Source organism: Pristis pectinata, chromosome 8 (assembly GCF_009764475.1).
Source record: "Pristis pectinata isolate sPriPec2 chromosome 8, sPriPec2.1.pri, whole genome shotgun sequence".
In the NCBI taxonomy this organism is placed as follows: Eukaryota; Metazoa; Chordata; class Chondrichthyes; order Rhinopristiformes; family Pristidae; genus Pristis; species Pristis pectinata.
The window spans coordinates 19,420,168-19,436,384 of record NC_067412.1 but is presented as its reverse complement, the minus strand read 5'-3'; the positions used below and the strand labels follow the sequence as shown (position 1 = coordinate 19,436,384).

At 40.4% G+C, this 16,217-nt stretch overlaps 1 protein-coding gene across 1 annotated transcript in view; it reads right to left on the bottom strand.

Moving 5' to 3' along the window:
• The window catches only part of xylt1 (xylosyltransferase I), a 211,193-nt gene that overhangs the window by 58,638 nt on the left and 136,338 nt on the right, over window positions 1-16,217 (bottom strand). The window contains exon 5 of the mRNA XM_052022363.1: window positions 4,517-4,597. Coding sequence (XP_051878323.1) covers window positions 4,517-4,597 — 81 coding nt within the window. The remainder of the gene's footprint in view (window positions 1-4,516; window positions 4,598-16,217) is intronic.

Sequence of the window (16,217 nt, the reverse complement as noted above, 5' to 3'; positions counted from 1 at the left end):
CCAAATTTTGGAAATGGCGTTCAGTATGCACGTTTCTACATCACATATCTAACACATACAAGTGTAGATCGCTGGCAGATCTTAGGGAGGATTTGCTGTCCAATTTGCTGAAGTTATTCCATTAAACTAAAGGGATAACAGCTAACTGAATACTGAGGTGTATATTGGTTTTGAACAAATATTTTCTATGAATGTCATTTTAACAAATCAGTCAAACTTGTACAAATCTGTTAAATTTATGCAACTGTGTCTAATTCAACATTTCAATTTTAGTACAAGTGATATATGATTTATATAATCATTTAGGAAGAAACTAAAATATCACCTGAACCAAATGTTCATTTTAACTTAACTGCAAATACTGTATTGTCTTTTCTGCCATTGTCTTTTATTGGGCCATTATCCAAACCATCCTTTTAGATTAGAAGGATAAAACAACCTTTCTCGCTTAATTTTTCCACAAATACTCTCAATAACAATTGCTGTGTGGTTAATGAACTGGCATAGTTGCAAAATATGAATATCTGGTTTCATATTTTGCCTTTGTGACTGAGGCGGCAAGTTTGTCTGGAACTGAGACCACAATAGTGATCAAAAATTGCCCTGACTTAGAATTAAGAATTATGCTAAGAACACATCTGGCAATTTGCTGCTGGAAGGAAACTTGGATGTTGATGTGAAATCCAAAGACTTACGGGTTGGGAAGTTGTGGGCATGCTATGTTGGCATCGGAAGCATGGCAACACTTACGGGCTGCCCCCAGAACACTAAGATGCATTTCACTATGTGTTTCGATGTACATGTGACTAATAAAGATATCTTGTCTTATACAAAATCATTTCCGGCTGTAGCCTAGATTTTCTGGTGCTAACTTCCTATTGTTTTTCCCAGTGGGGTGAGCAGCAGTGAAAACACCTGCCTCCAAAACACAGCTACTGCTTTTAATTAGTAATTGAGGACAGGCCAATACTGCTTGTTCAAATAGCCTTTGGCAATTATACTCACATGAAATGTACATTCAGGGTCCAGCAGAAATGGAAAGGATGCTCAAGGTTAAGGTAACATGTATTTCAGCCATTCCTTAACATTTTTTTCTTATTTTCCTGCTGGTGCTTGGGCCCTTTTAAACCCTTGGTGCCAAATGCCTTGCATTCATTTTTGCCATATAACAGTTACTTTTGTTATAGGAAGTCCTGGTCAAAAGTGATTACAAGGGAAGTCGAGCAATCAAGGTGCTCTATGCCTATCGACTGCAGTCAGAGGAGAGCACACCTTGTTTTAGAATACAATTAGTGAAAGTGGAGGGTCCTATTACCAAAGGAAGCTGAGAAATGGAATCTGAAGGCAATCATGTAATGGATGGAGTCCAGCACCGTGGTAAAATTCATTGTGCTTGAGTTTCTGGTGATGTTCAAAGGGAGGGAGAGTCTGTGTAGTAACAAAATAGCATCTGACTGACATTGTGCAAATCTCTTAAATTAGCCAGAAAGAGACATTAAGGAGAACTGCCACTGTTAGCCCAGTCCTTTCAGTGGTAGTCTGGTTGTGATAAATGACAGCTCTGTAACTCCCTCCTCAATGGACTGCATTGTATGCTGTTTTAGACCCCACACCCAGGGAAAATATAAGGAAGCCTTCATTATGTAGTTCCTTTCTGTCGCTCTTGGGGACTTGTGTCTGGGCTAGAATACATAACTGCCAAGTAATGATAAGCACGGGTAGTCTACTCTTGTCCAATCTGATCTTCCCACATTCAGTGGCCACTATCAAACATAGTGATGAAGCCATTGAAACTGATGAACGAAGCATCCAACAAAACTGCAACAAAAAGGCCTGGTCTAAGAAATTCTGTGGTTTACTCAGATGGTTCCCCATACTTTTGTTGCTTATGTTGAGCTGCTTTGGGGTTGCATGGATTATATGCTAGTTGCATTAATGGCACCTTTCAAAGGAACACGCGAAGTTGACGTTGCCAACAGGACCATCCACTGAAACTGGCCCATTCCTTCAGCTGATCACACGACCATCCTGTCTTTAACTGAACATGTTGAATGCAATACCCCACACTGGAATGCTATTTTATACAACAATTTGCACAGGATATGTTATCTTATAAAGACACTTGTAAAGAACAATGCCAGCAAACAGCTAAGAATAGGAACCTTTGCAGATTTAAATGAAAGCAGAGTTGCCCCTAACTAGCTGTTTGTCAGTCTCAGTTCACCTAGAGGAGAACACAGAAGCCTCATTTCTATGGTGAAGTGCAGATTAACCCTTTTTACTAATGTCCCCCAGCCCCCATATCTCAAGCACAAGCCTTGTCTTCTGCTTTTATTGTTGTGCACAAGGTGAAATAGTAATGCATAGTGCCTTCAGAATCCTAAAGACTGCATTCATTTCACCTCTCCGCCTTCTCTTTTCCATTGAGAACATATCCAATTTACATAATGAAATGACTGATTAAAAAGCTACAAGCCAAAAAGAACAAATCCAATTCTGAGATACCCACAGGACCTCCAGAGAGTACTAAGAAGATAATCATTGACATTAATGCAGAGATTCTGCACAAAAAGCACTGCCCAGAGTTCCCCTTCATCTCATAAAAGGGCAAACGGTTAACAGCACAGCAGCAATGACACTGGATATCAAGACTTCCAATCAGAAATGAGACACTTCAACTGCATGGTTCCATGTTGTGTTTATTTTGGTGATTGATGTTCAGCTGTGATTTGACATAATAGGATAGATTTTTGAATTCAGAACCTGGGTGTAAAGTATCGACTGGGTGCAGCATGTAGAGGAAATTTTGATGGGCAAATTACAGATCTATAACGGAGCTGATTTTGCCCTGCTGACTTTCAAAGCTTTCCTGCAAAGACACCATCACTTAATCTTATTCCCAGTGTGACTGAAGTATATCCTTTGTCTGTATTAAAACAAGGATCTGAATTCTTCTTTGGAATCAGCATGGGAGGAGTTAAACCCAATGTCACACAGAGTATAACTTAAATGAATAGTTATGAACTCAGAAAGAATCCTCTTTTTATAAGCCGGATGGCTGACTTTGGCTTCACAGGTGGTTAAAAACATCCACTACAAACAGGACGCTTCATTGCTCTTTAGGTTCTTCCTGTTTTAAATTACTGATAACTTCACCTGAAGTTTGAGAATATAAAGAAGAACTTCTACTAAAGGGGAACAGAGTAACCAAAATGCTTTCATTGATCAAGGGACATCATGTGTGCTGCACTGACATATGCAGATAAAGCATTAAACAGTTGTCCTTTATGAGATGTCAAGGATCTTTGGGCAATGGATGTTGTGCACAATCTCTGCATTATTGTCCACAATTATCACCTTTTAAGTAATACACACATCGCAGAACCCATACCCGATCTTTTTGGCCTTTTAATCAATCATTTCATTCCGCATATTCTCAATGGAATGGGAAAGACTGAGTGGTTATGAAGGAGTTGCTTGATGTTAATTTAAAATTCTAAATGGGTGCAAAATAGTCTCAAATCAGATGAAGGCAACTAAGAAACCATGCCCACCAATGGATCAAGCAGCTTAAGTCTGTACTGTTTGCTCTCTTATTCATCAATTTGATGGTTTTTGCTATCCCAAACTGCATGGACTTTATTCAGCCAATGGTTAATGTACCAGTGCCAGGAAGTTATTGCTGATTATGGCTTTCAAACTGTGAGTTACAAGCCTGTGCATATTCATGTTATTTAAAGATCAACACAGCATGCCCTACAATATAAGCTAATGTTCTCAACAAAAATGACACCAAGAGTAAATCATGTAGAAGATGTAAATGAGACACAAGCAATTAGAATGTATTGTTAAAACATCTCCACTGGAAAAAAATTCACCATAGAGACCGAGCAGTGTACAAAGTACAAATCAAAATTATTTAACTTAGTGCACCAGATTCTACATCCATATAAATAAATCATTTTTAGGCAATTTAATCCTCTATACAACAGAATTTTTTAAATTATTTGTTATTCAAGGAGTTTGTCCAGACTGGATGTTTTTGAATCACATCTCTGAGCTGCAGAGTAAGTAGGGCAGTTCAAGGTAAATCTAGCTAGTGTCTTGGGTAATTTATATTGGGGCTGCTGCATGCATCTATATGAACAAGACAAGGATATTTTTGTTCACGTTCTCAGCTGAATAGGTCCTCTAGTTCAGTGCTAAAACCCTTGATGTTGGGCGAATAAGTTGTAAATTGATGAAGGGTACCTATAGGATCCTTGTCTCCATTTAAAACGCACTTTTTCCCTCCCAGGATTTCCATGGAACAGCTATCCTATACCAGTTCAGGCACAACTCAATGACTTGGTAGGTATGAACACTGGGGTCCAGGCAGCATATCTGAATATCACCAATGTGACCTTTGTCCAAAAGCTGGCCAAACCACAGATACAGCTATGGAAAATCAATTCATAAATCAAACAAATTGGAAATGTACGTATACAACAAGCACCAAGTATGAAAGGCACAATACCTTGCATTATCCCTTCCATGAGACTTCAGAAAGTTCATGTTCCTGTATCTTGATAAGAAAGCCACCAGTTGATCATTAGTTCTATGGAACAAATATAAAAAGATGTTTTAATAATCCATCTCTGGTTAATAGATTGTTATGGTTCAATAATTAGAAACATAACTTCCCCACCAACTTTACAGTTATTATATAGTCATGTTCATTGTTTCAGTGGGTTAACTATGTGAAATCATATGAACTGTGATCATATACTCCCCTGTTATTTTCAGAAGAGGAACCATAAGGTATCAGTTTTGCAACAGTTTCTACTGGTCACATTGCTAGCTCTTTAACTGGTTCAAATTGGTGAATCTAACCTCATTTGTTGGGGAAGGGCATGATAAAATGAAAAAGACGGTTGCTACCATTTCCCTTGTGTTCTGCTCCTCCGCTTATGGTTGTCCAAGAGGTGCAAACACAGTCTTTTTGCCAGATGGTCTATCTTCACAATGGGCCGGATTTTACTTTAGATGCGGTCCATGCTGGAGGTCAGGTGTTAGTGCATGTTACCTCTCCCTCTATCCAGTGGATGTTCTTCTTGATTGGTCTAAGCTGAGAGGCCCATTATAGAATGTGTCTAGTCAGACAAATTCCACAATTGGTCACTCAGCTTTACACCTCTCCTTATTTTAAACAAAAAATTCAACAAAGGTTAAATAAAACACGAAAATCCTGGTAATGGTCGACATTTCAGATAAAAGATCCTTTGTCAGATCCTTCTTCGACCTGCAACATTGATTCCATCTATCTCTCCACAGATGTTGACTGACCTGCTGAGTGTTTCCAGCATTTTGTGTTTTTATTTCAGATTTCCAATATTTGCAGGTTTTTTTATTTTCATAAGTATTGGTTAAATTTTTGTCTGTTTTTAACATTTACATTTTAATTAATTTATAGTAGTTTCATGTATTGTTTACTAAATTTATCTTCAATTTTAGAATCACTTTAATTATTTATATGTATTTCAACAGTTTCTAAATATCAGGGGCATTTGAAAAGATCTTTGATAGCAGGAGCTGTCAGAAGACCAGACATGAAGCCTAGATGTTGCTCAATGATAACTCTGCTTCGGAGGACAGTAGCAGAAATGAGGTCTCAAGGCCCAAGGGAGCCAGGCAAGAGCAAAATGTAAATGCAAACTTAGGAACAGCGTGGGGGTGTAACTGAGGCTTGGGCAATCTAAAGTATGGTTCTACCCAATGTCCCATGAAGGTGGTTAAATAGGAAAATTAACACAATGAAATGGAAAAAGTGCTGATAATGTTCAGTGGTACAAATAGTATTGTATTTTTTTTCTTGGTATTCTCTTAGCATCGTCTGAAAATGGACATTTTGTTGGAACATTTCTACAGAATCAGAGATGGTAGTGATGGGGGGGTGAGATAAGAGTCATGTTGATTCACAATTGCAAATCTCTACTTCAGACAATTCAGAATAAATAGTCACTCTGGTTCTTTTCAGTACTAAATTAGAACGTATACAAGGTTTTGGAAACTACTGCTTTAGCTCCTGTTTCTCACTACAAACTGGGTAAAGTAGAAGTTCTTTTCTGCTACAGTAATGAGTTCGAGAATACGGAGATTCCAAATAATGTCTTAAGTCGGTGTTTTTCCATTCTGACAATTTGCATGACCTGTGGAGATAACCACAGTGCAACAATTCAAATCCTGTACAAACGTTGTTGAGTGAACAGTGGAAAATAGGGAATTTGAGTTCTTGTAAGTGGGTGCTTAGATACCATTCTGTCCTCTGCCTGCTTGCATAAACTTGGCTATATATTCTTTTGGTGCTTGTGAAACCCATGGCAAGGACACAGACTATCAATCGATTTGTTTCTCAGAAGTATTTTTCTTGAGAATTTCATTGGAACCAATAAAGGAAATGAGCAGTTCCAAATGCAGAGCAATACTTACTTGGCCTGCATTAAATAAAAAAAAAGAATGGGTTTAATTTTATGTTCTAATAGGACTATGTGAATCCATAACCAATAATGCAGAAACCAGATTACACACACACACTTAAGTACTTTCTCAAGGGATGAAAGATAAATATCTTATCACAAGAACAGCTACACCAGGGAAAATCAAATTCACTGCAATAAATAAACATACACTATTAATTAACACAGTACATTTTATCTTTTGCAATGACATTGTGTGATAATGGAGAGCTTATAATACCAGGAGGGGAGCATGTCATTTCACTAATGGTTCACGGTACTAAAACCTTAAGAGTGATTATATTTACTCCATCAAAAAAAAACCCACCATTAAACAGAATTAAGCCTTTGGAAATTACTTACTGCATAAATGGAGCTCAAAGATTAGAGATTACTGATTAGTCCAGATCACTGGAGAAATGTATGAAACACACAGGATGATAATTAGATACTGGAAATCTGGAGGTGAGAAAACTGGGACCTTTTCTAATGACATCTGATTTGCATTCATCAATGTGGTATATGGTCATAAAAGTAATATCTTCATGCATGAATATCTTTATCTTGTTTGAATGCCAAAATAAAAATATCTGCTCAAGAAGCAGAAGTTTCCAAAGAGGCAAAAATCGACTAGTTGTTTAATTGGTACTTGTTACCTACATGGTAATACCCAAGACAAACCACTGAGGCTGCCTTTTATATACTTTCTTCACTGTCTGGTACAAACCTTACCCGATATCCAAGCAGATGTCAAACTGAGGAACATGGAGAGGCTGTTCAGCCACCTGCACCCATTCTGCCATTCAATAGATCATGACCACCTTGGATCTGCAATGCTAGCAAAAACAAACACCCCAAGTCCAAAAAGAAGCACCATTACAAGAAAGGAACTGGACACCTGAACTTGGGGAATGCATCAACTATAGATAAAACCCACTGATCAGGGCTTTTGGAGCCCCCACAATCCAGGCTATAGAGTCAGTTCTACAGCACAGAAATCAGCCCTTCAGCCCACCAAATCCATGCTAACCATTCTACCCATTTATTTTAATCCCTTTCACCAGCAGTTGGTCCATTGCCTTTGATGCCTTAGTGATTCAAGTGTTCATCCTTTTTAAATCTTGTGAGAGCATCCACCTCCGCCACCTTTCAGGCAATGCATTCCACATTGCAACCACCTTCTGGGTTAAAAAATCTTTTCCTTGGATCTTCTCTATCCTCCTTACTCCTCACTTTAAACCCTCTAGTTTTCAGTGTTTCCAGTCATACAGCACAGAAACAGACCATTCGGCCCATTAAGTCAGTTACACCAATTCCATTTTTTTTAATCATTGTCCCTAAATTCCCATAAATTCTACTATTCATCTGCATGCCAGGGGCAATTTACATTGGTCAATGAAGTGACCAACCTGCAGGTCTTTGGGATGTGGGAGGAAACTGGAGCACCTGGAGAAAACTCAAGTGGTCAAAGGAAGAATGTGCAAACTCCAGACAGATAGCATCGGAGGTCAGGACTGAACCCACATCACTAGAGCTGTGAGGCAGCAGCTCTACTAGTTACACCTCTGTTGCCTTGCAGGATGAAATGGTAATCCCTACTCCTGATATAATACAATCTCTCCCGACATTATCTCACAGAGTGCTTGTAATAGATAAAATGTTGTACTGTGTTAATTGATAGTGTGTTTACTTATTGCAGTAGATTTGAATTTCTCTGGTATAGCTACTCCAGTGATTAGATATTTATCTTTCATGCTTTGAGAAATTACATGCTTGTTTGTATTCCTGGTCTTGTCTCAACGTTATTTGGCATGGTTTCACATACTCCTAATTAATATTTAAAATTAAAGGCATCGGAAAATGCACTCACAATTGCCACGAAGCCATATATGGATATGGTAGCTCTGTAGTAAAGTGACTGGAGTAGCAGCAAGATTTCTGTCCATCAGGGAAATTGGCGTTGGCATTAACATCAATGTTCACATTGCATGAACAAATTTAAAAAAATTTGAAGTCTCACTTGTGAAGTGGGAATCTCCCATCAAGTCAACAGTAGTGTTTTTCTCAACAAAAGCCATCTGGTCTAATCAGCAGTCCTCCTCATTCTTTATACTCTTTGTTCAAACAACTGTTTCATAAATTTTTTGCTTCTTTGCAGAAAGGGTCCTTTGACTTTACCTAGGATTCTTTTTATAATTGGCCTATATTTATTCCGTCTGTCTCTCTTGCAGGCATTCTACAAATTCCTTTTAAAAAAAAGGATGATACGAAGATAGGTGGAGGGGCAGGCAGTGTTGAGGAAGCAGGGAGTCTGCAGAAGGACCTGGACAGGTTGGGATAATGGGCAGTGGCAGATGGAATACAGCTTAGGTAAGTATGATCATGCACTTTGGTAGAAGGAATAAAGGTGTAGACTATTTTCAAAATGGGGAGAGAATTCAGGAATTGGAGGTGCAAAGGGACTTGGAGGTCCTAGTGCAGGATTCCCTGAAGGCTAACTTGCAGGTCAAGTCAGTAGTAAGGAAGGCAAATGCAATGTTAGCATTCATTTTGAGAGGACTAGAATATGAAAGCAAGGATGTAATGCTGAGGCTTTATAAGGCATTGGTCAGACCACATTTGGAGTACTGTGAACAGTTTTGGGTCCCATTTCTAAGGAAAGATGTGCTGGCATTGGAGAGGGTCCAGAGGAGGTTTACAAGAATGATCCCATGAATGAAAGGGTTAATGTATGAGGAGCGTTTGATGGCTCTGGGCCTGTACTCGCTATAGCTTAGAAGGATGAGGGGAGATCTCATTGAAAGGCCTGGATAGAGTGGATGTGGAGAGGATGTTTCCAGTAGTGGGATAGTCTAGAACCAGAAGGCACAGCCTCAGAATAGAAGGACATCCCTTTAGAATAGAGATGAGGAGGAATTTCTTTACCCAGAGGGTGGTGAATCTGTGGAATTTATTGCCACAGACGGCTGTGGAGGCCAAGTCATTGGGTATACTTAAAGGGGAAGTTGATAGGTTCTTGATTAGTGAGGATGTCAAAGATTACAGGGAGAAGACAGGAGAATGGGGTTGAGAGTGAGAAATAAATTAACCATGATCGAACGGCAGAGCAGACTCAATCGGCTGAATGGCCTAATTCTGCTCCTATGTCTCATGGTCTGACAAACGAAAGCAGTGAGAATAATCTTAAGCCCCAAAAATGAGTAGGTTTGGGCTTGGTGGGAGGTTAACATTTAAAACAATTTCAACCACAAACACATTCTGCCTCAAACCTACACTTTAGTGCCCGGAATTTGAATACATCCATTGAGGTCTGTGAAATAATTAGTGCAGAGTGAGCCAAGAAATGTTTTGTTTGAATCCTTTTATGAAGATATCCATTAGCACACATGTTTAAGGAGCACAATCAGGGCTGAATTGCATGGAAAAGGTTGGATGTGGGTGGGGTGGTTTGGACATGGGATGTGAGCTGGGGTGGATTCGGGATTCCCTACTGAGGTGGTGGGCAGAGGGGGCATAGGAGGCTCAAAGGGACAGCCAGGTGAGTGCATAACAAGTGGGTCTTCCCAGAGGCAGGTTCTCTCATCTTTAAGAAACAATAGAGCGGGTCTCACAAATGTGGTATGCATTGATGAAAACCCCAGAGGGGAAGGTCACCAGTGCATGGTATGCATTGGTGAACTCGACAGAGCATGTTGGGGGCTCCTTCCTGTGTTAACTTGCCTGAGACATGGTGGGCCCATAAGGAAAATGACAGACTTGTGCAAATCTCTGCAAGTCCCCAACTTTCCAATATGTTCTATTTTTCATTGAAGCTGAAAGGTGTAGAATGCAAAAATGTGGCTTTATGTGAAGCAATTTCCTATATAACGGGTTGCAAGATGAGCAACTGATTCCTGGGGCTATTCGATTACGGAAGTAATCCTCTCTATTTCATCATGATCCAGGCAACAGAAGATAGGTGTGGGACTACCGGATAGAAAAGGTAAATGCTTTTCCTATGCCTCCAGTGGGTCAGGAATACCGTCCACTGGCCCACTTCCCCACGATCACACCAGCAATCTCTCTCCTTCTGCTCCCTGATTAAAGTCTAGTGCTACAGTCCCATCCACCTCCCCAGCTATCTAGAATTGATGCTGCTAAACTCACCAGAGCATAAGAAACCTCCCTAAAGCCAATCCATCACTTGCTTCCCTGCCATTAATGACCTTGAGGACCTACGTCATGTCACCTCTCAGACATATCTGTCACTCATTGCCAATATTTAATTTCAGGTGACTTTTTTTTTTAACTTCTTGTTGATAGACCCTTTTCAAGTTTGACCTCCGTGTTTGGTCACTATATCTATCGTTCTGAAATAGCTTAGAGGTTCCCTGCTCTCAAGCCTCTGGCCTATCATAGGCTTCTAAGCAGCACTCGAGAGATGCCAGGGTGAATATGCATCAAATTTTTGCTTCTTTCTCTAATGTTTTTCAGTACTGCAGCTTGGGAATTGGAAAGGTGACCAGTGCCCTGTAGATAATGCACTCACTGGCTAACCAAGATTATTGGATTGTTCATTATTTTTCATGAACTAAAGATTGCTCTTTTAGACACTGATTCTAGAAAAAGACTGTTCCCACCTGCCCTCCCCACCTCCCTTACTTGATTCCATGCTCCACTTTTCTCTCCCAACTGATTCTACCACCTTCAGCCCTTTGTCATCTCCACCTATCACCTCCCAGCTTTGTTGCTATTTCCGCTCTCTTCTCCTCCATCTGCCTATCACTCACCCCTCCCCCCCCCCTCACCTAGGATCCATCTATCACTTGCCAGCTCTTGCTCCATCCCTTCCCAGCTCTTGCTCCATCCCTTCCCTTCACCATTTTATTCTGGCTATCTCCCCTCTATCTTTCAGTCCAGATGAAGGGGTCTCAATCCAAAACATTGACCGTCCATTTCCCTCCACAGATGCTGCCTGACCTGCTGAGTTCCTCCAGCATCTTGTTTTATACTGCTTCTAGAATGTCTGGAGAAATGTCACTGAGTGTCCAATAAAGTGTTCATTGCCCTTCTCTATTTGTGGTTGGCCTGTGTTTATTTCCTCCTTTATAGTCAATAGAAACAGTTGATCACTAATTCCCTTCTCATATATTTGTAATCTTAAAGACCTTTTGTTTTTCAGTTATATCATTATGGGGAGAAAGGGTTTTTTGATGCCAATCAAGAACCATCCATTTGTTCCCATTTCATATGGTATGAGAAGGTGGTACAATTTGATTACAGATATATGTGACTACAAATGTTGAGAGTGTTGGGGTGATAGGAAATGTACACTGATTGGAGGCAGATCAGAGGTATCAGTCATAGGCTGATAGCTCTGGAAATATGTCCATCTAGTAATAGCAACCTTAAGCATCAATGAAATATGCAGCTGCCTTTCTATCTACAACACTATGCTGAATAGTTATGTGGAACAATGGGGTTATAGACAAAGCAGTAATGAAATTATTGTAGTTTTGAAATCACTTTGAGTCAATTAAATAATATATTGAATAATTAAATAATAAATAACCTCACGATCTATCTTAAATATATATGTTGGCTTTTTTTTCCATTTAGCATAGGCTACCATCATAATCCTACTGTCGTGCTGTGATGTACTATGGCAGGTAACTAGAGGTGCAGAATTTTTGTAGATTTACTAAGAAGTTAACAGTAAGTGTTAATCAGGAAATCATAGAGCCACCACATATTAGATGAGGTTCCTGTGCAGTTTTACATTCACCAATGACTTGCTAACCATCAAACCTGCAGTGCATTTGTTAAGTCAGGCCATCAAGTGTGAGCAATAAGGAAACTGAAAAGCCCAAATGGTGCCACAATGCAGCATGTAAAAATAATTAGCAAAAAGTCCAGTTTGGAGAGAACTGCAAGGTGTTCCATGAACAAGTGGAAAGTGTGACACTGCTTCACATTGCACCTATCAGTTTTCAATTGAACCTTTGGGTCTTTGAGCCTCAATTAAAACTTATTTCATTCTTAATTTTCCCCCCCTTCTGATGCAAGGTTATTGACATGAAATTTTAGCTCTATTTCCTACTCCACCGATACAGCTGGACCTATTGAGTATTTCTGTCTTTCTAGCCCAATCGATTTCAGCTTAACTGCTGTGCAGTTACAATAAAGCTGAAATCCTTTTTAGATATCTGGAGAAAAAAAGAATTCAAGACTCCTCACCTCAGAGCAATAGTAAGGCAGTTAGCCGATTACAGGATGCTTTTGTTTTTGATTGAGTTGTGTGACCTCTTCTTCAGGTCTGTTTCACTTTGACTTACTTGTGTCTACAGGGAATTTATGCTTACCTAGGGCAGCTATCGGGGAACTGCACAATAAGGCTCTACCTAAAATAGATATTTGCATAATGAACAACAATACATTTCGCTTACAATAGTAGCTATAATGTAAGTGAAATGCCCCAGGTGTGTTATCAAACAAAATTGAATTTTGGGGCGACGACCAAGATATTAGGCACAGGCAAAAAGCTGGGTGAAAGAGGTAGGTTTTAAGAGCATCTTAAAGTGGAAAAAAAGGTACGCCTTAGAGAGATTGAATGATATTCAACCTTTCCTTCAATGTCAACAAAACTAAAGAGCTGGTCATTGACTTCAGGAAAGGGGGCGGTGTACATGCACCTGTCTACATCAATGGTAGTGAGGTCGAGAGGGTTGAGAGCTTCAAGTTCCTGGGAGTGAACATCACCAACAGCCTGTCCTGGTCAAATCACGTAGATGCCACAGACAAGAAAGCTCACCAGCGCCTCTACTTCCTCAGGAGGCTAAAGAAATTTGGTTTGTCCCCTTTGACTCTCACCAACTTTTACTGATGCACCATAGAAAGTATCCTATCTGGATGTATCACGGCTTGGTACAGCAACTGCTCTGCCCAGGACCGCAAGAAGCTGCAGAGATTTGTGGACACAGCCCAGCGCATCACGGAAAACAGCCTCCCCTCCTTGGACTCTGTCTTTACCTCTCGTTGTCTTGGTGTAGCAGCCAGCATAATCAAAGACCCCCACCCACCTGGGACATTCTCTCTTCTCTCCTCTTCCATCGGGAAGAAGATACAGGAGCCTGAGGGCATGTACCACCAGACTTAGGGGCAGCTTCTACCCCACTGTGATAAGACTATTGAACGGTTCCCTTATACAATGAGATGGACTATGACCTCACGATCTAACTTGTTGTGACCTTGCACCTTATTGCACCGCACTTTCTCTGTAGCTGTGACACTTTACTCTGTACTGTTATTGTTTTTACCTGTACTACTTCAATGCATTCTGTACTAACTCAATGTAACTGCACTGTGTAATGAATTGACCTGTACGATCGGTTTGTAAGACAAGCTTTTCACTGTACCTCAGTACAAGTGACGATAATAAACCAATACCAATACCTTCCAATCCATATCCCCTATCAAGCCAAAGAATAAGGCTCTGTTGCCTCTCTTCTCCCAATCTGACCAGTGTGCAGGGCAGATGAGGCCTATGACCTCCCACCATCAACCCAACCACCATCTGCTGCCCCAGAATCCAGCTTTGAGTTTGACTACCAGGTGGCAAATTTTTATAGTTGAAAATATGCAACAGAAGTTTGCTTCTGTGAGTCCAAGACAGTAGCTGGCATCCTTCCGTAATGCCCATCTGCTCAGTCCTTTCGGGTGTATTGGAAATTCTAGATCGGACAGAGCTGAAAGGGTTTAGCATGGAAACTGTAGAGTTTAGATCCTTGGCAGCTGAAGGCATGGCTACCAATTGTGGAACAGTTTAAATTATGGAGGTTCAAGTTGCCTGAATTGGAGAAGAGCAGATAGAATGGAAGAAATTTACAGTGACGGTGAGGCCATGGATCAGCTGTGTGATGATCTGCACTGCCTGGCCAAATCACTGAGATCCCTTGAATGTTGTTGCAGAGTTGCACCAAAAGCAGCCGCTTAACTGCAATCTAGTTCAGCCCAATCCAGCCATGGATAAAGAAGCAAATGTTTTTGTATCTAGTTCCAGGTTGGGTACAATTGTACCAGATGCACAAAGCAGCACAGTGGTACAACTGACAGAGTTGTTGCCTCACAGCCCCAGTAACCTGGGATCAATCCTGACCACCAGCGCTGTCTGTGTGGAGCTTGCACGTTCTCCCTGTGACTACATGGGTTTCCTTCAGGTACTCCAGTTTCCTCCCACATCTCAAAGACACGAGGTTGGTAGGTTAATGGGCCACTGAAAATTGCCCCTAGTCTGTAAGTGAGCAGTAGAATCTGGGGGGAGCTGAAGGAATGTGGAGAATAAAAACAGGAATAATGTAGGATAGTATAAATGGATGCTTGATGGTTGTCACTGACTCATTGGACCAAAAGTCATGTTTTCTTGCTGTATGGTTCCATAGTTTCTATGGATTGTAGTTATGACTACTTAATTCTGCTTTTAACACATGCATGTCTATATTTGGCTCCTCCTTTATAAAGGTTGCTGACTATATTAAATTAAATTTTATTTACAGCGTGGTAACAGGCCCTTTCAGCCCAACAAGTCCGCACCGCCCATTTTAAACCCCAAATTAACCTACCCGTACGTCTTTAGAATGTGGGAGGAAACCGGAGCACCCGGAGGAAACCCACGCAGACATGGGAGAACGTACAAACTCCTTACAGACCCGATCGCTGGCGCTGTAATAGCATCGCGCTAACTGCTACGCTACCGTGCCGCTAAGGGCTCATTAATTCATACCAAAGCCCTGGCCCTAAAGTGCAGAGAACATTGTCTCACTGTTCAAACCAATCAAACTGGCTTACTCACATACTACATTTTCATCTCTGGTAACAAGAATTAGGAGAGCAGAAATTTCATTTGACAATCATCACTTGGAAGCACTCAGTGCTTGTACTATAATCTTGTGCATAGCACTTATCTGCAGGCATCGGTTTATGTATTTTAAATGAAGCCATTTATTTTAAGTGTGTTATTGACAGAAACAAAAATAATGCACACAGGAATGTGGTATGAGCAATTAAACAGGCTGTATGTGAAGTATACTAATCGGAATTTCTATCCTCTACTGTCAGAACTAATATGTTCTTTACATTATCTTTATCTTCATCTTATGTCAGTGAGTATCCCAGTCAGAGCATTTGCTATCATAAAACATAGCCGGACATCTACAATAATGTAAAAATAAATGAATGGACTTCTCTGACAGTTAATCTCTGTAAATCTCTATCCACACCTAAGACCAAGTTTATCCTGAACTATGTCATATTTACCAGAAAATTATACACAAAGAACAGCCCATGCACAAATGACTTGTCTGTCAGCTTTTGTGCACATCTTCATAGTTATACTGTAACAATATCAGGCTCTCCCATGTTTGTTGAAATAGGTTTTATGCCTTCAAGAGGTCTGCTTTGTATCTCCATTTGGCAGCTACAGAAAACTCTGCTTTACTTTCTAAGCTGTGCAAATTTCCACATTTGATGCTTCAATAGCTTCCCCTTTCACTAGGATGAAGGGCTATTTACTGAGAGCACTTAGCAATACTTCCACATGGAATGACTTCAATAACTGACATTGTAGGACCAGAGGGTCAGACAATCTCTCCCGACAAAAGTGCTCCCGCAGAAGCTGTCTGACAGATCTCCACATCAGCTACCATAAGAGTCGACAGTGCCAAAACTCAAGCATTGCCAGGCAGGCAT